At 51.9% G+C, this 19,702-nt stretch overlaps 10 protein-coding genes across 10 annotated transcripts; 6 read left to right on the top strand and 4 right to left on the bottom strand.

Moving 5' to 3' along the window:
• Positions 1-192: 192 nt before the first annotated feature.
• Positions 193-936, top strand: BKA58DRAFT_434411 (uncharacterized protein; the record flags this gene model as incomplete). The annotated part of the gene is made up of 2 exons (XM_046173267.1): positions 193-591; positions 643-936. 2 exons carry the CDS (start codon positions 193-195, stop codon positions 934-936), a joined length of 693 nt encoding a protein of 230 aa, XP_046031535.1.
• A 760-nt stretch (positions 937-1,696) lies between these two features.
• On the bottom strand, positions 1,697-3,995 carry BKA58DRAFT_22646 (sugar transporter-like protein). Its single transcript, XM_046166374.1, has 5 exons — positions 3,401-3,995; positions 3,194-3,352; positions 2,348-3,142; positions 2,000-2,299; positions 1,697-1,950 (listed from the first exon to the last, which is right to left on the bottom strand). Exons 1-5 carry the CDS (start codon positions 3,743-3,745, stop codon positions 1,708-1,710), a joined length of 1,842 nt encoding a protein of 613 aa, XP_046031534.1. The 5' UTR covers positions 3,746-3,995; the 3' UTR covers positions 1,697-1,707.
• Positions 3,996-5,290: 1,295 nt separating this feature from the next.
• On the top strand, positions 5,291-6,064 carry BKA58DRAFT_396912 (uncharacterized protein; the record flags this gene model as incomplete). Its single annotated transcript, XM_046171392.1, has 1 exon — positions 5,291-6,064. One exon carries the CDS (start codon positions 5,291-5,293, stop codon positions 6,062-6,064), a length of 774 nt encoding a protein of 257 aa, XP_046031533.1.
• Positions 6,065-6,943: 879 nt separating this feature from the next.
• BKA58DRAFT_464581 (uncharacterized protein) lies at positions 6,944-7,870 on the bottom strand (the record flags this gene model as incomplete). Its single annotated transcript, XM_046174918.1, has 2 exons — positions 7,587-7,870; positions 6,944-7,393 (listed from the first exon to the last, which is right to left on the bottom strand). The coding sequence occupies exons 1-2, from the start codon at positions 7,860-7,862 to the stop codon at positions 6,944-6,946; spliced, it is 726 nt and encodes a 241-aa protein (XP_046031532.1). The 5' UTR covers positions 7,863-7,870.
• A 448-nt stretch (positions 7,871-8,318) lies between these two features.
• BKA58DRAFT_22632 (uncharacterized protein) lies at positions 8,319-9,470 on the bottom strand. The gene is made up of 2 exons (XM_046166370.1): positions 9,232-9,470; positions 8,319-9,185 (listed from the first exon to the last, which is right to left on the bottom strand). The coding sequence occupies exon 2, from the start codon at positions 9,174-9,176 to the stop codon at positions 8,475-8,477; it is 702 nt and encodes a 233-aa protein (XP_046031531.1). The 5' UTR covers positions 9,177-9,185; positions 9,232-9,470; the 3' UTR covers positions 8,319-8,474.
• Positions 9,471-9,718: 248 nt separating this feature from the next.
• BKA58DRAFT_302682 (glutaredoxin domain-containing protein) lies at positions 9,719-10,541 on the bottom strand (the record flags this gene model as incomplete). Its single annotated transcript, XM_046166942.1, has 2 exons — positions 9,719-10,053; positions 10,106-10,541. The coding sequence occupies 2 exons, from the start codon at positions 10,539-10,541 to the stop codon at positions 9,719-9,721; spliced, it is 771 nt and encodes a 256-aa protein (XP_046031530.1).
• Positions 10,542-11,728: 1,187 nt separating this feature from the next.
• On the top strand, positions 11,729-12,778 carry BKA58DRAFT_407793 (uncharacterized protein; the record flags this gene model as incomplete). Its single annotated transcript, XM_046172046.1, has 3 exons — positions 11,729-12,026; positions 12,086-12,526; positions 12,576-12,778. 3 exons carry the CDS (start codon positions 11,729-11,731, stop codon positions 12,776-12,778), a joined length of 942 nt encoding a protein of 313 aa, XP_046031529.1.
• Positions 12,779-13,071: 293 nt separating this feature from the next.
• Positions 13,072-14,664, top strand: BKA58DRAFT_22604 (uncharacterized protein). Its single transcript, XM_046166362.1, has 4 exons — positions 13,072-13,492; positions 13,562-13,632; positions 13,687-13,720; positions 13,766-14,664. Exons 1-4 carry the CDS (start codon positions 13,274-13,276, stop codon positions 14,621-14,623), a joined length of 1,182 nt encoding a protein of 393 aa, XP_046031528.1. The 5' UTR covers positions 13,072-13,273; the 3' UTR covers positions 14,624-14,664.
• An 85-nt stretch (positions 14,665-14,749) lies between these two features.
• On the top strand, positions 14,750-17,170 carry BKA58DRAFT_22548 (choline dehydrogenase). Its single transcript, XM_046166337.1, has 3 exons — positions 14,750-15,175; positions 15,231-15,950; positions 16,006-17,170. Exons 1-3 carry the CDS (start codon positions 15,142-15,144, stop codon positions 16,959-16,961), a joined length of 1,710 nt encoding a protein of 569 aa, XP_046031527.1. The 5' UTR covers positions 14,750-15,141; the 3' UTR covers positions 16,962-17,170.
• Positions 17,171-18,132: 962 nt separating this feature from the next.
• Positions 18,133-19,286, top strand: BKA58DRAFT_434401 (uncharacterized protein; the record flags this gene model as incomplete). The annotated part of the gene is made up of 2 exons (XM_046173266.1): positions 18,133-19,174; positions 19,228-19,286. 2 exons carry the CDS (start codon positions 18,133-18,135, stop codon positions 19,284-19,286), a joined length of 1,101 nt encoding a protein of 366 aa, XP_046031526.1.
• Between the last annotated feature and the right edge of the window lie 416 nt (positions 19,287-19,702).

Here is a 19,702-nt window from a genome sequence, read left to right as displayed (position 1 = left end):
GAACGTAGAAGAGTATCGCACGATCGTCACCAGCGTCGTTGCAAGCTGAGCGAAAACCTATTGTTCGTTCATACCACATTCTGGCAAACCCCCGTGGGCCTATTCAAGCTATATCATAATTACATAGAAGCTCTTTCGACCATCAAGCTCCTACACAACCGTGTAATAATGTCTCCTATTATCCATCGAATCATGTCACCCCACGACTACACTGTCATTATGAAAGACATTGAAAAAGGTTACGCTACCTTCGAACAGTGGGACCAGCTTAGTACAAATATGGTCTTTGCGTTTCCATGGGGATTTCTGCAGCAATGTCCAGACGGGCTGGTACTAGACGAGCCCAAGACGGTAGCGAATTTGGCCAAAAAGGGTGATGCCTTGTCGCACTGGGACAATGAAGACGAGGGAGTTCAGTGGGACAAAACTTCAGGCTGGACGTTCAAGTCTCTAGGAAGGCCAGACGCACCTAGTACCGAAAAAGACACACGTAAAGACCTTACTCCGCAACCGAGCCTCGCAGATTTTGTCCAAGAGGAAGTTTTGGCATACATAGCGACACTCCACACTTGCCAGAAGCCTTACCCGCATGTATGCCCATTAGTGCTCAGAAAGGTTCCAAGGCGCCTGAGTTGCCGACAGAATACTCGTGATCGCATCGACGCTTTTCGGAGTCTTGAAGAATTTACCGGATCACGATTTGGAAATGGTACTTCAATGTTAAGGAACGAGATTCTGATGAGCCATAACGATGACGACACAACTAGGGATAGCGATATTGTTAAACTGGACTCGTTCAGGCTAGCGAGTCTCTGGAACGAGCGTTTTGACACAAGGGCTGGGAAGTACGATATGACGGGCATCAAATTACTCAAAGAAGAGCCTGGTCAGGTAGTTTTTTGTGATCCTAGAAGCTTAGCACAAGAAGAATACTAATTCCAGTATAGAAGGTTTCAAGTCATCAGACTTGTTGACAAAATTAGTATTTGTGCGCTTCACATTTTGCTGCATACGCACTATCAAATCATAATAAGTGAACAATTTGAAAGATGATGTTTACTCTTGACTAGGAAGATATTTTAATTGAATGCTTTTGTAGAATGCGACACGAGTTGTAACCACCCCTGGTAACGTCTTCTTGGCTCGCACTGGATCGACATGTCGCGGTTTCACAGCCGCGCTGATAGCTGCTCTTGTGCTCCGAGGCAAGCGCGCCGGCTTGTCAGGCCCCGATGTTGCAGCTAGCATGAGTCACGGTCGCGATTGTGCGCCGCAACACTATGATATGAACGTTCAGCTCCCTAGCCAGCGTAAGTACCCTTTGTGCGAATAACGATAGAGTAGAACGGGGCAGATATGAAAGCGCATCTTCATGGACGTGTGAGAGCGCTAAGCGCAGGAAAGCAATAAGCTGCATGATGCAAGATGGACGCACAAGACGAAAGGTGGTGTTGCGGATGGGCAAAGCCAACGGCTTCATGATGTTGGTGGCCGCAAGATACGTCATTCGACGCGCGCTAGTACATGGCTGGTTTAGCGGGTTTCAGCGCGATCGGTGTGGGTACAGCGCGGCAAGTTTGATTTCGAGCATATATCTCCGTTTGTACGAATTGTATTGCATTATGCGTATGCATGGGGTATCAGTAAGTTTATGGATGGTGGCCTGCATCAGAGCCGACTTCTAAGGGATCTTCGTGATCCACTTCCTTAGAACATCTGCCTGTTCTTCATCTCCACAGGCAAGAAGCACATCAATAGTGCAGATAGCCAAATACCACCAGCACCTAGCCAGAGGATTCCAGAGCTCTGATCGGCCAGGAGCTGAGCACCCGCAAAGGGTGCGACAATTCCTGCAATACGACCGAGACAAGAAAGCATGCCACTCACACTACCACGGTAGACAGTGTCGAAGAGCTCCGGAGCAGACGCGTACAAGACCGCATTAAAATACTGAACACATGTCAGCATTGGAAACGTTGAGTTTGAAATTTTCACTTACAGTTTGCATAATGTACTCCAATGCGTTCAAACCCACATAAGCAGCGGTCGAAGACACCTGGGTATACATTGCCATTGAGATACCCTGGCAGAGGGCGGAAAAGACTAGTGACCACTTTCGACCCACAAGAGGCAACTGAATGGATGCAAGAGCCAAGATGGCACCTATGATACCTGGGAAATAGATGATCAAGTACTGCTCATAGGTGTCGCTCACAGTTCCTCGGCCTTCATCGACATTGTTGCGTAGCAGGATAAGCGGAAGGAAGGTACCCGCCAGATTAAAGGACCAGTAGTCTCCCTGTTTTTGTTAGTAGGGAACATAATGATCAAAAGTCGAGATGCTTACCATGTATGCCAGCGCAAGCAAGACGAAAGTGAAGGCAGTCAGCTTATTGGTGAAAATACCCTTGAGGCGCTTAAGCTCTTTGCCGAATCCTTTGATGACTTTCTTGGTGGTAGCCTTGGTACTTCGAGCTCCCCCAGTGGAATTTCGTGCGCTTGGTGTGGCATTACGCTTCTTGGTGAAAATGCCCTTGAGGCGCTGAAACCCATTACCTTTCTCGGTGGTATCCTGGGTACCTTGATCTACCTCAAGTGGTACCTCAGTGGAAAGTCGTGCGCTTGACGTGGCATTGGACGATACCTCATCTATGGCGGCAAACATCTCCATTGTCAATGTTGGAGCTGGCTGCTTGTTGAATTTTGCAATCCTGTGAAGGACGTTGAGGGCCTCTTGCTCTTTTCCTCGCGCAAGCAGAAACTTGGGGGACTCATGGAAAGTGAAGACGAAGTACCGAAGAAAGAAGACAGCCAAGGTCATACAGCCAAGCACTATGACAGTGTAACGCCATCCCATGTTACTGTCAACGGTACAACAATCGACTCCAGCTGGGGCGTCGGGACAAGCTGGGGCGTCGGGGTCGCAGCGCCACTTAGCTTGGCCGGTGGTGCCGTAGGCAATGCAAGAGGCAATGGCGACACCGATGGGTTGCCACATGGAAAGAAGCGCGACAAGGAAGCGGCGGTTATGAGGTAGAAACTCAAGCGCGATGGTCGCATCGATAGGGATGTTACCTCCGAGACCCAATGACGCGAGGAAGTAGATGGCGCATATCGCAGGGTAGTTGTACTTAGGCGCGGCCTGGCATATTGTTAATGATCGTTGATTGAAATCGCGGCTTCATGAACATACCAGCAAAAGTCCGAATACGGAGGTAATGAGACAAGTCAGGTTGAAAGCCCACTTGCGTCCGATGATATCCACAGCAAGACCAAAGCCGAGCGCACCGACAGCAAGTCCTGCATTGGCAATTGCAAATATATCTCCAGTGTGTTCGTCCGAAACTCCCATCTGCGAACGCTTTAGTACACGGTACCCGCTTTATCTGGCCTAACTCACCTCTTGGTAGATAGCAGAAGCAATTAAACCAACGCCTTGTGACCAGGCGAGATCAAGGAAGTATCCGAAACCACAGAGAAACCAGATGCATATCTGGTATCTCCCCATTCCAAATTTATCGAGTTCGACATTGATGAGGGCAGCCTTCTTCTCAAAGGTGTTGAGCGGGTTCGCGGCTGTGCCTTTGAGAATTGCAGCGAAAGACAAGTCAGTTTGGTCGACGCGTTCTACGTCGTTGTAGATGGGGATTTCGACTTTAGCGCGCGCGTTTTCGGGGTGCTCGACGGGTATCTTCTCCTCATCGCTGAGGTGCGCGAGGCTGCGCTCCGACTGCTTGACATCCATCTTGATGATGGCAGGGCAGGCGGCTGTCAAGGGCAGAGTATTGTCAGGTGACTGCGCGTAGATTGGGTGAGAGTGAGTCGCCTCGTGGTAATGGCAGTTTACAGGACCGGTACCGTGGGACAAGGTATTATACGTACGCGGGGAACGAGTAGCCCTTTCACGCTACCGTTGACTACTGGCGAAACGGATCTAAGCGATGAAGGCGCTGCGATCTAAGTGCTGATCCAAGCCTCGTCCGTTCAACGGCCCTCATGTCCAAGACGGCAGAGGTTTAGCTGGTCCGATCTCATTGGGTGCCACCGACTGATGACGGCATAGCCAGTAGCCTTGTCGCGCGACTTTGCCTGGCCCTGTTCTTGCATGGTTTTGTTCCTTCGGCATGGCCGTGTAGCGATACATCTTGGACAGCGACTAACAAGATGCACTAACAGCTCAGCTGGTTAGAGTTTGTCAGGTTCGCCGTTGTGTCGAAATGCGATCGTAGAACATAAGCGGCGGCAAATGGACGGAAACCAACAGAGATGCACTACGCAGTGCCTAGACCAGTGTCTCCGCCTGGGGCTGAAGGTTACGCAGGCTGATCAGCTGCACCGTCATTTTCTGGCACGCTTGCTGCCAACTCCTCTCCACTTTCCAATATCACCGCGGAGCTCCACTACCAATCTCAACCTCGCCATCCACAAGACTGGCGCTGGTACCGAGATCTCTTTTTGCCATGGCCCGCCCTCCCCAATTTTTCGAGATCTTAGGTTCGTTATCGGCGACCGCCCATTCCGGATATAGTTTAGCGCTGAGCCCGATAACGCCACACGAATGCTCGCATGCCCAGGTGGCCCGCCTCGGTTACCTGCAAACATCCTCACGTCACGATTGATGACTTTTCTCATCGTATCCACCACTCCCTGGATAGCTAAGTGCGACTGACACGAGATGACTCCTCTAAAGACTCTTAAGGGGTTTATAATTAGCTCCCCAGCTAAGCGTTCTCCTTTCACCAAGTGCGACAGGACGCACTCAGTTCACCTCTGCCGTTCATACGCCCAGCAGAAAGGTCGTTGTCACTGTCACAGTTCGCCATTTCCCAAGCAGCCTTCGGAACTGAAGAGCTAATCAAACAGTATCTATACGAAAACTGAGTATTCATACCTTTTGGAGAAATCTGCGATTGCTGCTGCACGCTTCAAGGACAGGTTCTACGAATTTGACTAGCGCTTCACATGTTGCTCCCATGGGTACCGCAGCTTTGCTATGGGCGTTTTCCGATTCCATTCCACGATCAATGCTTGTTGTTTACGCTCATTCTTTGGACATATCTACACGTTGCCAACGTGCAGCTGACATTCTAGACGTTGAATGTCCTCAAGCTTACCTGTCTATATAAACACCCTTGCACCGCGAAATATTGAGCTCTCTAGAACACATCGCATACTTACACCCAATACGCAAATTCGCCACATCTTGTACAATCTCCAGTCTACACAATCAACACACCTACCTACCTATACGAATACAACGACATATCACCTTATGCCAAATCATTCAACCATGAGCCACTCTTCCTCTATCGACTCGAAAACCACCCACCTCGAGGAACAAGACCCACAGAAATGGATCACATACTGTGACGTACACCGCCTTCCGTTGCTAGCCGGTGAAACAAGGCCAATCTCTATCGGAGAGAACGTTCTATCCCAGGCCTCGGGCAGGTTTCTATGGGCAGACTTGATGTTCGAGATCGTCAAACGGCAACTCAATACATCTAATGTCACTGCTTGCCTGAAGACTGCGCCAAGAGATGCTATGGAACTGGTCACATTGTTGTTGCAGGTCTACAGCAATGTACTCACACAAAAAGAGTTTGGAGAGCTGGTTTGTATCGTAACATTCGTAGCACACGCTGGTCGGTCCTTGACCCTAGCAAAACTCGATCGCGTCTTAGGCAGGTTCTCGCTGACTCGCAGCACGGGCACCTCGCTGGGTGAAAGGATACGCGATAACTTCACTCCCCTGTTTGATCTCGTCCAAGACGACGGAATCTCCCTCAGTGATCTCAAGGTCCACGACCCTGCACGCGCATTAGAGCTTACGTGTATACCCTCCACGACAACTGTCTCTTTCGCGTACCCATCACTCAAGGAATACTTTCTCAATGATGGCGGCGAGCCTCTAAACGAAAAGGGCAAAGATGGCCGTGGCCTCAACCTTGCTGAGCTTCATTTCCGCCTACTGAAGCAATGCTTTCCTAGTTTTGCTGAACCCGGAAGCGAAGCTTTGACCCCAGCTGCCAAAGCTTTCCAAGAGTACGCCGCTACGCACTAGTACACGCACCTCGCAGGCACTTTGCCGAGTAATTCTGCCAAAGCCATGAATCTTTCAGGAGACGACTGTGAAGAGATCTTGGGGTCTCTTGGACATTTCTTCGAAGACGAAAACATCGTGCAGCAATGGTGGCAGCACTTACCTGCGACCTTCTTCACCAGAGCCAAATCCGAAGACGTAAGCCAGTTCATGACTCTTTGCTATCATCATCCAGACCCAGAAGCGTTAGAGTTCATTAAATATGTGGCCGGCTTGCGTCACAAGAAGGGGCAGGAGTTCTGGCTACTAGTGGCAAAGGTGCACGCCAAGAAGGGACTACATGGCGACTGGGACCGAAATCACTCACTCCAGGTTATTTTCCAGATCAAACATCTCGTCAATACGGAAAATGCGGTCGCAGATACTCGAGGAAAGTTGTCTCAGGAAGAGATGCTTGAGGCTGCGGAATGGGCCGAGTTGGAGTTTATTACACGTCCGCCTGAATACTCTTTGGAGATTTAGAAGACAGCTCAAGTCTTGAAGAAAAGGAGACGTTATCTTCTGAGGCGACTCAGAGTATCATCAAGGCATAATTGTGTTTGTTTCGGATATGCTAGGAGATTTTTAGGCAGAAGCCGGGAGGTGGAAGACAGCGTTATGATGCAGCCAGTAGTCCTTCAAGATACTTAAATCTATCCTGTAAACGCATTGAGCGCGCTAAGAGCCTCCTCTATCGTGAGATAACGTGGACACGTGTTGAATGATGGCTGTATTGATTCAGGCTATACGCCATGTAAGGTGAAGAAAGACATATGGCCCCGCCGAATAACTCCGATCTCATGCTATATATCCAATCACCTTCTCGTATATCTGCTCATCCCGTCCACCTTCCCAGTCTTCTTATTCGACTACCTCCACCACGTCGTTTGACTTTGGAGAAGCCATCACGATAGGTCTCTGATCGGTCTGCACAGCAACTCCCGACCCACCTGTTGAGCCATCCGCAAGCGCCTGCCTCAGCTGATTCAAGATAGTAAACTCCGTGCGCAGCTTGACGGCATATACAGCGACCTTGTAGAAACCCTGGAGGAAGAAGTGGCCGCTGTAGCACAAACCCAGGACGCTGGCATCGAGCATGATTATGAGGACGTTGACAGCGATTAGACTCCGGAGATTGTCTCGAGTGACGCGACGACTTTTGCCCAGAAGTTGGAGGTTCTGCAAGTACATACTGGTTTGATAGATGTAGAAAAACCCGATGAGGGATTCTTGGGTAAAGAAAGCGGCGACTTGCACCTTGTCCCAGATCAGGTTGGCGTTCTCGAGTCGCGCGACGAAGCGTGGGTGACGCTACGATCAATTAGTACGGTACGGTTGCGTGCGACGAGAGACGTGCAGCAATCATCCCGAACAAGACTGTGGTAAGGCCAAAGATGACCGAGTTAGTAGTAATCATATAGAGTATATAGCGGTCCTTCTTCGTGTTTCTCCACACGAGGCCGAGGCGTGAGTATAGAACAAAAGACTGAGTGAGGACGAATACGAGCCATGAGAGGTGAATGAAGACGATGGCAGAGTATGATGTCCATTTGTTGAAGTTGACTAGGAGGATCGAGATGCCGTGGACTACGAGACCCCAACTACAGAGTAAGCAGCTCCAGAAGTAAAGGCTGCGACGCGTGGCCCTGTAAAACAGGCGGATGTTGAGCTCGATGCAGATGAACCATGCGATTCCCAGGAACGCTGCTGCGGCCATGGAAGATAGTCGGTCGGCAAATTCGGGTGCCTTGGGCTTGCTGGGGTCTCTTTCTGAGGCCATGATGGCTGGTGGGAGGATGTGCTTCTCGGGCGGGTGCCGTGGAGGAGCACGAGTTGAAAATGCTGAAGGCTGCAAATCGATGAGGTACGGTGAAGGAATTTATTGCTGTGGGACAATATCGGTGGCCGAAAGCGTTGTCGCGTGGGCGTGCTTTCCTCAGTCACCCTCACGGTGACTGCCGTTACAGACTCGGTACCGAGAAGCCGCTCAAGGCACGCGAGCATACGAGCACGCGAGCACATATTGAATGCCACGACGATATCCCAGAATGCGACTGCTCTTTTAGAGGCAACTCGGGGTGCTTTGGTAGATAATGTCAACCCGGCAAACAGAATCAGTGCTGGTTATGAGGCCACCTCATAACAGGAGAAAGCTAAATATGTGCTCTGTCGTCTACATCAGTATAGAAGTTAAAGCTCACATATTCCCTAAGGTAATATCGACTTCTTAGAGATTGGTGCTCAATCCTTTCTTGTATGAGGTGAGGCAAGAACGTGAATAGAATATTAACTTTCAAGATCTGACTAGTTGCATGGTGCAACCGATGACGGACGATCGTGACACCCAGCATGCCGTCAAGATCATGTACTTTTATCTCTCATGCCCCCAATCTCACTTCTTTGCCGAGGGATTGACCTCTGCGACGTTCTCTTGCCTGCTCAAGATCTTCTTAGGGCCCCAAGTACCAGCTCTACCACCTGGATCAACCCGACCCTTCTTGGGACTCATCCGCTCACCACCTCCAGCGCTTCCGCCGAGCTCTTTGATGTTCTTGGGTGCTGCAGCCATCTTGGTGGTTGATAGGGTGCTCAATGGTGTTACTGGAGCGTTTGCAGAGCCACTGCCACTGCCACTGCCACTGCCACCGCCATTCCTCTTGCCTTTTGGCTTCTTTCCGACCGACGTCTCGATCCAGGCACCGCCCTCTTTCTTGGCCTTGCGCTCAGCTTCCTCTTTCTCTCGCTTCGCACGCTGTTCCGCTTCTCGCTCCCGTGCGGCCTTGTCGCGAGCCTCGCGTCGGACACGCTCCTCCTTGGCCCTCAGTTCCGCTGCCTGTTTCCCCCTCACTGCGCGCTCGCGAGCCTCGTAGGCCTTGGCAAACTCGTGCTGCTCGAACCGGACTTGGGCTTCGGTCTCAGTGCGCGCCTCAAGCTTGATGCAGGGGTAACATGGGAAGTGCGATGGGCGGGACTTGTCGTCGTCGCTGATGTCAGGGCAGACGCTGTTGGAGAGAAAGCCCGGACGGCACATCTCGATGTATGGACGATCAGAGAGGTGGCTACATGTGTGCAGCTTCTTCCAGTAGAGACACATCTTGAAAGCCTAAAAATGTTAGCATCTGTAGACACGGCTACCAGCTAGTACTTACCTTGTCAGAGTGTAGCTTCAGCTTGGACGAAAAGGTCGCGATGATTTAGAATTGCGTGTAGAAGAAGTAAGGAAGAGTGGAAGGACTGCTGTTTTAGGCTTGAGTAAGGATGGAAGGTGCATGGGTGAGGTGAGAGCACATGGCTTATCGTGTATGGTCGGCAGTAGCGCCCAAGGTGAGAGAAAGAACATTGTGCGAGGAAGGGGCGGCCCAGCCTCATCGGGTCAGCAACGACAGCTTCCAGTGACTAAGTGGGAATTGAGCGAGAGCAGATGTGTGAGTGAAACCAACGGTACAAGATATTGAAACTATAAAGGGTATATCCATCGCAATACGCAGACCATCGAGATCTGATGTCCATCCGTACAAATATCCTGGGTATCTTACCTACCCGAAAACATGCACAAGATAGCATGCCGGGCCACGAGACGCCGCAGTAAATGGCCTGCAAGCATAGTGAGAGCAGGAGGGAACAGCGCAGACCCGTCTACGCCCTCATCTTTCGTCGCATCTCCGGACGGGCGCCGCGATGCTCGACCTCGGTGACGCGACTGCCGCCAATTTCCTTGACCTTCGCTACTAGGGTGTCGGTCTGGTCGAGCTCTTCGATATCGTCGCCGCCTCCTATGCTCTTTCCCATGAGCAGGACGTTAGGCACCGTTCTTCGGCCTGTCGACTTGTGCAGGAAGGCTTGTAGTTGTTGGCCGATTGGGCTCTTATCGAGTTCGACGACGTAGGGTTCAGGCTTGATGTTGTACTTTTCGAGAAGGATGTGTTTCGCTTTCTTCGAGTAAGGGCAGTAGGACTTTGAGAAGATGATCACTGTGACAAGTTAGTGACTGTGCAGGGCTCAACTGAGGGAGGAGTAGCGTACTTGGGCTCTTCTTCAGGATGGCATTGAGCTCCATCTCCACTTCGTGATCCTCAAGCGTCTCATGCTCCATCATGGCTGCTTGGTCGCGCGGCTTGCCACCCTGTTGCGCGACGCCGGGGACCCTGTCGCCGTCCATCTTGACGCGGCCCGCGACACTCTTCTGGTCCTGTCCTTCTACCTTGACCTTGTGGTCTGTGTACTTGTCCTCAGCGTTCTTCTTTGCCTGCTCTTCAGCGGCTTTGAGTCGCGATCCGACGCTCTCTGCATCGCGTTGCTTCGTCGCTTCTGCGTATTCTTTTTCTTGTAAGGCTTGTTGGGTTTTTGTGTAAAAGTCGGATGTCTGTGTTTGGTGGGCTCCTTTTGACATGTAGAACAGCACAACGACTGTGATGACAATGAGGATGCCAAAGAACCTCACGCGACGTTGCGACGGCATGATGGCGATGTGTGTAGATGTGGTATGTGTCGTGTGATGAGCGAGTGCGCCGTATGCGTATAGTATCAAGCTGGTATGTTGCCCGAAGACTGCCCGTTGCCAATGGCGGTGGAGGTATAGAGCCTTGTTTATATGGATCGACGGGCGGTGCTGATAGTATTCGTGGTTCGATGAAGGTCCGTGGACTGCGATAGTCGCAGGAGCGCGGTAGTGGCGCGTGGTGTTGATTAAACGTATGGAAGACGTGTGCGATAATCCTGCAAGGGAAACGTGTACAGAAAAGAAGTACACAATAGCTGCTATATTCGCTGAAACAGTGCGGCGGTTTAGAGTGTGTTGGTGAGTTGGTGGACCCGGCGCTGGAAACAATGTGGAGGGATGGTGGCCCTGGCTCCTGGCCTTGGTTCGCGTCATGCCGCTTTCCGCATCTCTCCTCACTCCATCCCGGTCAACCGTCCGCCTGCCAACGCTGTGATTCGCGACTCTGAGCCACGGTGCCTGCCTAAATCCTCTTCTGTCTTGGGCTTCTTATTTGCATAGTTCCATGCGGTTCCAATGTCTGCTTAGACGGTGGACGGCACGCATTGTACGTAATCACGCGCACGCGATGCAGTGGTCTTGACGCTGTGCCACACTCAATACAAACCCCATCCAAGACCCCCTCGTTGAGTTCACTTACACGTAGGGGCACCGCGGTGCAAGGCTAAGACGTTATGCTGTGCCTCCGCTGACCACCCATCCCTGACCGACGACACTATCGAAATGCCGCCGACACCCCGACGGCGCGTGACCGCGTTGATGGAAAACGTTTCCAGCTTCCAACCAAGAACGTCGGATCGTCTACTCCATCAACACACGCCGTCGACTACTCACCGTCTAAGTGGAGGTCCCATCTTGTGTCTCTCTTGGTACTTGGAGCATAGAGTAAGCTCTCCGCACCATGCGTCTCACGACGACATGCAGGCTGTGACCAGGTTCTCCACAGACGGCTGCAGTCCTGTACTGGGTTTAGCGCCTCCCCATACCGCTTTCGTCTGTTCCGCTACACGTTCCAGATCGTTATAGCATATAAAGCTCACTACGTCTGAGACTGTTCGGCCTAGTACCGTTACACTTGAAGAGATCACGGCGTGCACATCTCCTTGTACGATTCCAGTCTTGACCATTGCGTCATCCACCGACCCACCATGTCTCCGCGCCTTCCATCAACACCTGTTTCCATTGTGCCTTCTGCGTCTGAAGTCAAAGCCGGAGGGCTCAACCAACGCAACCTCGAGATCGCTACCAGAGCGCTCTCTCGCGATGGCCTCGTGGTGTTGGAAGATATGATTGACCATGCAGTCTTGGACCGGTTGAACAAGAGGATGGTCCAGGATGCACTCGAATTACAGGCAAGAAAGGACAGTCCCTTCAATTACAACAAGGGAAACATTCAACAAGATCCTCCTATGACCCAGGAGTGGTTCAGCGACGAGATATATGCCAGTACGTGTCTATTGAAGTAAGTCCTGCCACGCTCTAAACACGTACTAACCTCAAACCAGACCCAATCGTGACGCAGGTCACTTCAACAACGCTTGGTCCTAGGCCTTCATTGCGCTTCATTTCTGGCAACACCGCACTACCACCAACTGCGTCATCGCCACCAGCCTCTCAGCCGACCCACAATGATGCAGACTTCGACCACCCCTCAATCCCTTTCGCCCTCGTGGTAAACGTTCCTCTTGTGACTATGACGCCAGAGAACGGCTCCACAGAGATCTGGCTTGGTACACACCAAGGTACCACTATTGCCGACCAAGAAGGTGAACACGGTGATCGTGCTAGCGGAAGGATCAAGCAGCATTTGCTCAATGCTCGTCGCGAGGTTCGACCACCCGCTCAGCCGGTCGTGAAGAAAGGTAGCATAATCGTTCGCGATCTGCGACTCTGGCATGGAGGGAAGCCCAATCTGAGCGAAGACCCGAGAGTTATGCTTGCAATGAGTAAGTTTCTTGCTGGCACGAGGTTCTGTCAACTGACTTTTTTTCACAGTACACTTCGCGCCATGGTATCGAAATTCGATGGAAGTCGAACTTGCGGAAGAGCTCGCTGAACGCTTGTTGCCTGAAAAGACTGGTCTGCAGACTGCGGCCACGTACGTTTCGAGTGAGCAATTGCTCAAGAATTATCTGAATAGGCCATTTGGCAATGCGTACGATTTCGATCAGACAGAGAAGATCGATGATATCTTCTGAGGTAGCTCCAGCGTAGTTGCCACCGATCGGCCTCTTCACCGTTATATGAGCAGCCAAGACGTCGATTTCCATGCTGCAATAAGTCAAATTCAGTCATCTCGTATTCCGCTCCGCCCACTTGGCACCGCCAATTTGCACTTGGAATGCCCTGCAGCTTCGCGACGTCGGCCATTTGCTAACTTGAGGTGTGTCAGCATCATAGCCTAGAAGCTGTATGCGCGCACAGCTGAAGTTGGCCTCTCATTGGTAGGGCAGCTTACGCGAAGTGCTCAGTAAGCTTCAGTGGGCACGTCAGCTGGAGGAGATGTCAAGGCTTGGCGACCATTGAACGAACATCAACATCAGTATCAAGTGGCCCCGCCACGGACACTTTTCCTCAGTCTTCGATTTTGATGTCGTTCTGCCGGTTACACGTTACTTTGCCTTCATGTTCCAGACCAAACGAGCTAGTGTTATTCTTGCCTTACCGTGGAACCAGCTTGCCTATATCCAGCCATGTACACAACACGGGACAATCAGAGCTTACACGTCACACTTGCCCAGCCAATCGTCGAGGTGAATGCTGGCGATGCAACCAGAGGCTTCAAAACAGCATTGGCGGTGGAGGTACCGCTGATGGTACTAGCTTTGAGCACCGTCATCATGAGAGTGTATTCAAGGCTAGCAATTAAGAAGAAGGTAGCGCCGGATGATATCTTGATCATCCTGGGCACGGTATGTTGAGCCCCAATCGAACTAGCTTGTACAGAGAGCTTGTAGTTTGCTCGGGCTAATCGTAATCAGGCCGCGGCTCTCGCACGTACCGTGATATCTTGTATGAGTGCAGATGACAATTGGGGTTACGATCGAAAAGGGTGAGTTCCCGTGCTGCACAGATCGTTCCGAGCCGTACTCATAATTTTTTTCAGTCCCGATCGAACGTCGGAAGTTCCATTCTATCAAGTAAGACTTCCAATGTGTCTAAGAAATCATACTGACATGCAACAGCACATCTTCGAACGTCGCGTGGCGTACATCTTTGCCGTTACCTTCACGCGTTTCTCGGTCTTGGCCTACTACCTCCGAATCTTCCCACCGGGGATGGCATCACTTCGAAAATGCTGTTATGTCCTTCTCGTCCTGGCTCTTGCGCACTTCATCGAAGTCCTCACGGTTCTCATAGTCTTGTGCGAAGATATCAGCAAGCTATGGACCGGGAATTGGCTCGACTTCACTGGATCACAGTGCTTCAGTTCTGCCCTATACAGTTACTCCGCGGCGATAGGCGATAGCATCGTAGACAGTATGATCTTCGCGCTCCCGATCCCATACGTATGGCAGCTTTCCAAACTCAGGATCCGGCAACGACTTGGCCTTGTTCTCGTCTTCGGGCTAGGTTTCATTGTTTGTATCGTCGCCTTGCTTCAAATTCCTTTCATTAAGCGGCGAGAAGGCAATATGAGATACTTTGGCAGCGCCGTCAATATCCTGATCGCGATCCAAATTTCGTTTGCCATTATTGCAGCTTCGCTGCCCGACTTACGTGCGCTAGTCGCACGCAGTTTCGCAAGATTCTCGCCTCTCCATCATCGAAGTCTTGCTACAGCCGGACGAGAATCAAGTGGCGAAAACGAAGGACGCTCAGCCGACCAACGCGATGCCGAGCAGGGCTTCCCAAAGTCGGCTAAGATTGGAGAGCCACAGGTGGCATCTGAAGGAAAAAGGGTTTCCAGGAAGCCAGACTGGCTGCGGAATAGCATTCCCGCAAGTTTGATGTCAACGATGATTACACACAACGAGGTCACTCAGTTGTCGAATGATGACGACCGATGTCTTCCCCAAAGATCAATTAGAATAGCGGAATGAGGACAGTCTGTAGCTATTACATGTCATACTGTACAACCGTAAGATTTCTTGGAATCTGTCAACCAACCCAAACAGTGGTGAGGCAGGTCTTAGGTGATCAGTCTAGTACCTGTTCAGCTAGCCTCAAGCTATGTCTATGATCTGCATGAACTGTTGTACCCATTGCTGCTTACATCCATGATACCCCGCCATCGCGCAGTCGCAAGCTGAAATTTATCTTGGCAATTTGCCTTACATGCGAGAAAAATGTCCAACCCAAGTTAGATCATTCGCATGATGCTCGCGCACCTGCCTTTTTTCCAAATCCTCGGGACCAATCAAGAACAGGGAATGGTAATGGACTTCTCCGACGCTGACGGAGGTGTGCTGCGGCCTGCATGTCTTAATGATGCTGCACGTTATTTGAGGTGCAGCGCGACTGCATGGAGCGAGGATACATATAAAGTAGGGTGTGTGCCCGACCTAGGAAGGTACGACACATAAGAGTTGCCTCTATAGTAAACTGCAAAGCTCGGATAATGGCATCAGCGTATGACTTCGTCATCGTAGGAGGTAAGCGGGATCTCACTTTACACGTATCGATTGATGCTAACACATCCATTGCTAGGCGGAACATCAGGTTGCCTTCTTGCCCACCGACTGTCCCACTCCGCACGCAAACCGTCTGTCCTCCTCCTTGAAGCCGGAAGCAGCCCCTCTGGTGATTACCTCCGCGCACCCTACCATCGGTACTATGCGCAAGCGCTCCGACCGGACCTGGACCACGGCTATGTCTCTAAGCCCGAAGGCGCCTTGAACGGCAGAACGATACCGTACACGCGAGGAAAAGGCCTAGGCGGAAGTTCCATCCTGAATTTCGCCGTGTATCTGTACGGAAGTCGTGAGGACTACAATCGCTGGAGCGACCTGGTAGACGACGAGAGTTGGAAGTGGGAGTCTGTCAAGGAATCGTTTCAAGCTATTGAGAACTATGACTTTTCCGGCTCAAAAGATTACAAGCATATCGCTGATCCAAGTACCACCGCTCACGGTACGAAAGGCCAGTTGAAGGTTGGTCTTCCGCCTGTGCTTGAGAAAGGCGTAGTGCCACAGATGGAGGCACTGGCTGCGGCTGGAGAGAAGATCGTTATCGATGCTAATTCGGGAGATCCGGTGGGCATTATGGTCTTTCCGCATAGCTATAGTAAAGAGGGGAGAAGTACGAGTGCGATTGCGCATTTGATGGACCCGCCGAGTAATCTTGAGGTATGGACAGATGCGAAAGCAGAGAAGCTCGTATGGGAGGGGAATAAGGTCACTGGAGTCGTTCTCGAGGATGGGCGGCAAGGTAGGTGTTCCATCTAGTTCAACAAGAGACGTAGCGAGTACTGACAGGACCCCAGCGACGGCAAACAAGGAAGTCATCATCTGCGGTGGCTCAATCGACTCACCCAAGCTATTACTTCTCAATGGCATCGGACCAAGATCCGATCTCGAAGCCCTCAGCATCGATGTCAAAGTCGATTTACCCGGCGTAGGCAAGCACCTGAAAGACCACGTCCTCACCTTCATGACGGTGGAAGTCTCAGGCTCAATCAATGACAAATACGCCTTTGACAGCAATCCCGACCTCATCGCCGCAGCTCAGGAATCCTGGACCAAAGACCAGACCGGTGCTTTCGCTCTCCAAAACTCGTCGCTTTGGGGCGGCTTCCTCAAACTACCAGAGTTGGAATCATACGAAGAGTACTCCGCGCTTCCGCCAGACCTCCAAGAATTCCTATCCAGAGACCAAGTCCCAGCGTACGAGTTCATCAACAACTCGATACTGTGGCCACCGGGTACACAATTGGATGCAGGCAACACATACATGACTTTCATCGCTTTTCTCATGAACCCGCAATCTAGCGGCTCGATCACGCTGCGGTCCAGAAATGCATCCGACAAGCCAATCATTACGTTGAACTACCTCACGCATCCCTACGACATCCGCATCTTCCGCGAAGCTATCCGCAATACATGGACGAAATTGACAGGCAACCCTACTATCGCGCCACATATCGTGCGCACGGTTCTAGGCCCTGAATCCATGGGGAATGCGGATGTGGATCGATTTGCGAGTGAGAATGCGGGTACCGTGTGGCATGCTTGCGGGACGTGCAAGATGGGTAAGGAAGGAGATCAAAAAGCGGTTGTGGACAAGAATTTCAGAGTTCGGGGAGTGGAGGGGCTACGAGTTGTTGATATGAGTGTTGCGCCGGTCGTGACGAACAACCATTCGCAGGCTACAGCGTATCTAATTGCGCAGAAGGCAGCGGAGAAGATGATCCAAGAGTATGGGCTGGACAGGGAGGGCTGAGGCTATCATTTGGTAGACGTGGCAGATGCACGCTTGGCTGCCGGCAGAGAAAAGTGCCAGTTGTCAATGTCTTGAAAAGTGACCTTGCATCCTCGGTAGTGTTGAATGTCACAGCTTGTACCTGTTGTCGACTTACGGTGTAGTGATTGGCATGTGCGGCACGCAAGGCCCCGTTGACAGCGTAGCAGGCGACCCACAACATCACACGCGCCTGCAGGTACCGGATGATATTTATAGCCGGCTGGGGCTCTGGAGTCTAGATTCTACTCCCAAAACGACAAGTTGACAGTTCTCCGGAGGTTGCGGAAAGACGATAGAAATACCAAGAAGCTATTCGCAACTAAGGCAAACCACTGCACGACGTCGCAGGCTGCATGCGCAGAACCAGCAAAGTGCGCGAGGCAGAATGATTGAGGAACTACCGCGCAAAGGCCAAGAACCTAGCTTGGGCCAACACGGGCATATCCTTCTGGGGGAAATTGCTATGACGAGTGGTGGTGGTGAACGTGCGCTGAGACGAGGAGGATGGCCAGGTGATGCCGCGACGGACGTTGCTGGGTGAACCGGAGGCGGAGCGAGCGCTGAGCATCACTGTGTACGACACCCCGTAGAATCGTGAGACAGCACACATCCTCACGAATAGCGAACTCATTGACATCACGAGAACGACACGACTTCTGTTTCCACTACTGCGTCTAGCCAAGTTTCAAAAATCCCGCAAGCGCATAACCCCGGTGTTGTTGAAGTTGGAGTTGGAAGGTCCCCAACCACCCCAGCCTCTCCCGCGGCTTCCAACCACACGATTATTCTAAGTGTACCCTTTTTACTTGCGCACCTCCTCCTGCACGATTACACACATCCTACCACCCTTTCTCTCACTTCCATACCCAAGTTCAATCATCACTGACTTTTCCGTGGTTCGCATCCTGTACCACGCCGGCACCAGTCATCCACGCCAGCAGACACGAAAGACGCGCTAGCCAACGGATCGACCCCGCAGCAGCACTACCCACCCATTCACCGCTCCCAAGCCGACTGGACGATATCTACGAATTGCAGCGCGCTTCTTCTTTCGTTTCCCCCCAATTCCTGCAAACGGTCCTATCTATTCCAATCGCAGTAAACCTCGCTGCTCTGCTGCGTTTGGAGAGGCTCAGTCGCTCGCTTTACCATGTGGCTTCTCAACGCTCCTCCCGCCGTGCTCGGCCTGATCGCCTTCGCCTACCTGCCCTCGGCTCTCGCAAAGCCCTATCCCGTCCACTTTGACGAGTTCGCCTCGCTGCACAACAGCTCGCAGCTGATCAAGAAGCAAGATTGCGCCAACCCCTGTGGTTTTGGCGGCTGGCTGTGCTGTCCTTCAGGCTCAAGATGCTACACCGACAATGCCAACCAGGCGCAATGCGACACCAGCGGCGGTGGTGCCAACACTGAAGCGGCAGGCGGCTACTACCAATACTACACGACTACCTACGTTGAGACTGTCGGCCTTCTCACCAAGACGGAGACGCGCAGCACCTACATCCCCGCGACAGCGACAGCGACATGCAGCGACTCGCAAAACCCCTGCGGCGGAACGTGCTGCGACTCTGGCTTCTACTGTCTGAAGGCCGGCACGTGTGCGCTGATCGCTGGCGGAAGCTCTGGAGGTATAACACCCGGTGCTCCTCTTCGTCCAACTAGCTCTGGCGTCGTAGTCGTTACCTACACCGGCACCCCGACCGCGACCCAGCCCTTCCAAACACCCATCCCCACCGGTGCAGCAGGCGGCGGCCTCGTCGCAACCGAAGAGAGCAACGGCGGACTCAGTGGCGGTGCCATCGCCGGTATCGTCATCGGTGTTATCCTCGGTATATTGCTGCTCCTCCTTCTCTGCCTCTTCTGCTGCGCCCGCGCCCTCTTCGACACCCTCCTCGCCATCTTCGGCTTCGGCAAGAAGCGCAAGCACACCCACGAGGAGACCTACATCGAAGAGCACCACCACAGCGGCGGCGCTGCTGGCGGACGCACCTGGTACGGAGCCGGCCGCCCTGCTCGTCCTTCGCGCGCCGGCTCTGAGAAGCACAGCGCCGGGAAGAAGGGTCTGGGCCTCGCTGCAGGACTAGGTGGTCTCGCTCTTGCGCTGGGTCTCAAGAGGAGACACGATGCCAAGGTCGACGACAAGAGCACCACTGTCAGTGGAACATCATACATGTACAGCGACTACACAAGTTCAAGTAAGTAACCCGATTTGCATCCATTCGGAAAACAAATGCTAACAATCACGCAGGCAGCGCAAGTTCATCAGATCGCCACACACGCCGGACACGCCACTCATCGAGACGATAGGCGGTCATCCACCGACCGACATCTTTTCAGCAACTTTCCAAAACTGTATAAAGTCTTTTTTTGCTTTCTCGTTCTTGTGTCTAGCCTCGTGCTGGTGTCTTATGGCATGGGTGGTTTTATCCGTGGGAACATGGGCTTCGACAAAGTCGACCCTACTGGCGTTACTTGGGCGTTTGAAGCGACCTCGCTCACGACTGCGAAGCGACGAATGTGTCATGTCCTTTTGGTTTTCGACTTTTACTTTTCCGACGTATGCGATTAATGAGGATATGCGTATGCGTGGATACGAGATATGGGGTGCTGGTGAAGATGTATATGAATGCAATGGATATCGATATCGAAATAGAAATGGCATTAAGAGGAATTGTGAATATTACATTTGGGTTCCCTCGAATTTGCCGATTCTTAGAATCAAT

Source organism: Alternaria rosae (genome assembly GCF_020736505.1).
Source record: "Alternaria rosae strain MPI-PUGE-AT-0040 chromosome Unknown BKA58scaffold_1, whole genome shotgun sequence".
Classification (NCBI taxonomy): Eukaryota; Fungi; Ascomycota; class Dothideomycetes; order Pleosporales; family Pleosporaceae; genus Alternaria; species Alternaria rosae.
The sequence above is the reverse complement of the archived record's forward strand: the minus strand, read 5'-3'. Positions and strand labels throughout refer to the sequence as shown.

Bases quoted from the DNA above. Each gene is read 5' to 3' on its own strand.
- BKA58DRAFT_22646 (XM_046166374.1), bottom strand. From the start codon at position 3,745: ATGGATGTCAAGCAGTCGGAGCGCAGCCTCGCGCACCTCAGCGATGAG. The intron at 3,143-3,193 runs GTATGTTCATGA...ACAATATGCCAG, and splicing joins CCGTATTCGGACTTTTGCTG to GCCGCGCCTAAGTACAACTA. The intron at 2,300-2,347 runs GTAAGCATCTCG...TAACAAAAACAG, and splicing joins TGCTTGCGCTGGCATACATG to GGAGACTACTGGTCCTTTAA.
- BKA58DRAFT_22632 (XM_046166370.1), bottom strand. From the start codon at position 9,176: ATGTGTCTCTACTGGAAGAAGCTGCACACATGTAGCCACCTCTCTGAT.
- BKA58DRAFT_22604 (XM_046166362.1), top strand. From the start codon at position 13,274: ATGTACACAACACGGGACAATCAGAGCTTACACGTCACACTTGCCCAG. The intron at 13,493-13,561 runs GTATGTTGAGCC...AATCGTAATCAG, and splicing joins TCTTGATCATCCTGGGCACG to GCCGCGGCTCTCGCACGTAC. The intron at 13,633-13,686 runs GTGAGTTCCCGT...AATTTTTTTCAG, and splicing joins TGGGGTTACGATCGAAAAGG to TCCCGATCGAACGTCGGAAG.
- BKA58DRAFT_22548 (XM_046166337.1), top strand. From the start codon at position 15,142: ATGGCATCAGCGTATGACTTCGTCATCGTAGGAG. The intron at 15,176-15,230 runs GTAAGCGGGATC...ATCCATTGCTAG, and splicing joins TGACTTCGTCATCGTAGGAG to GCGGAACATCAGGTTGCCTT. The intron at 15,951-16,005 runs GTAGGTGTTCCA...ACAGGACCCCAG, and splicing joins TCTCGAGGATGGGCGGCAAG to CGACGGCAAACAAGGAAGTC.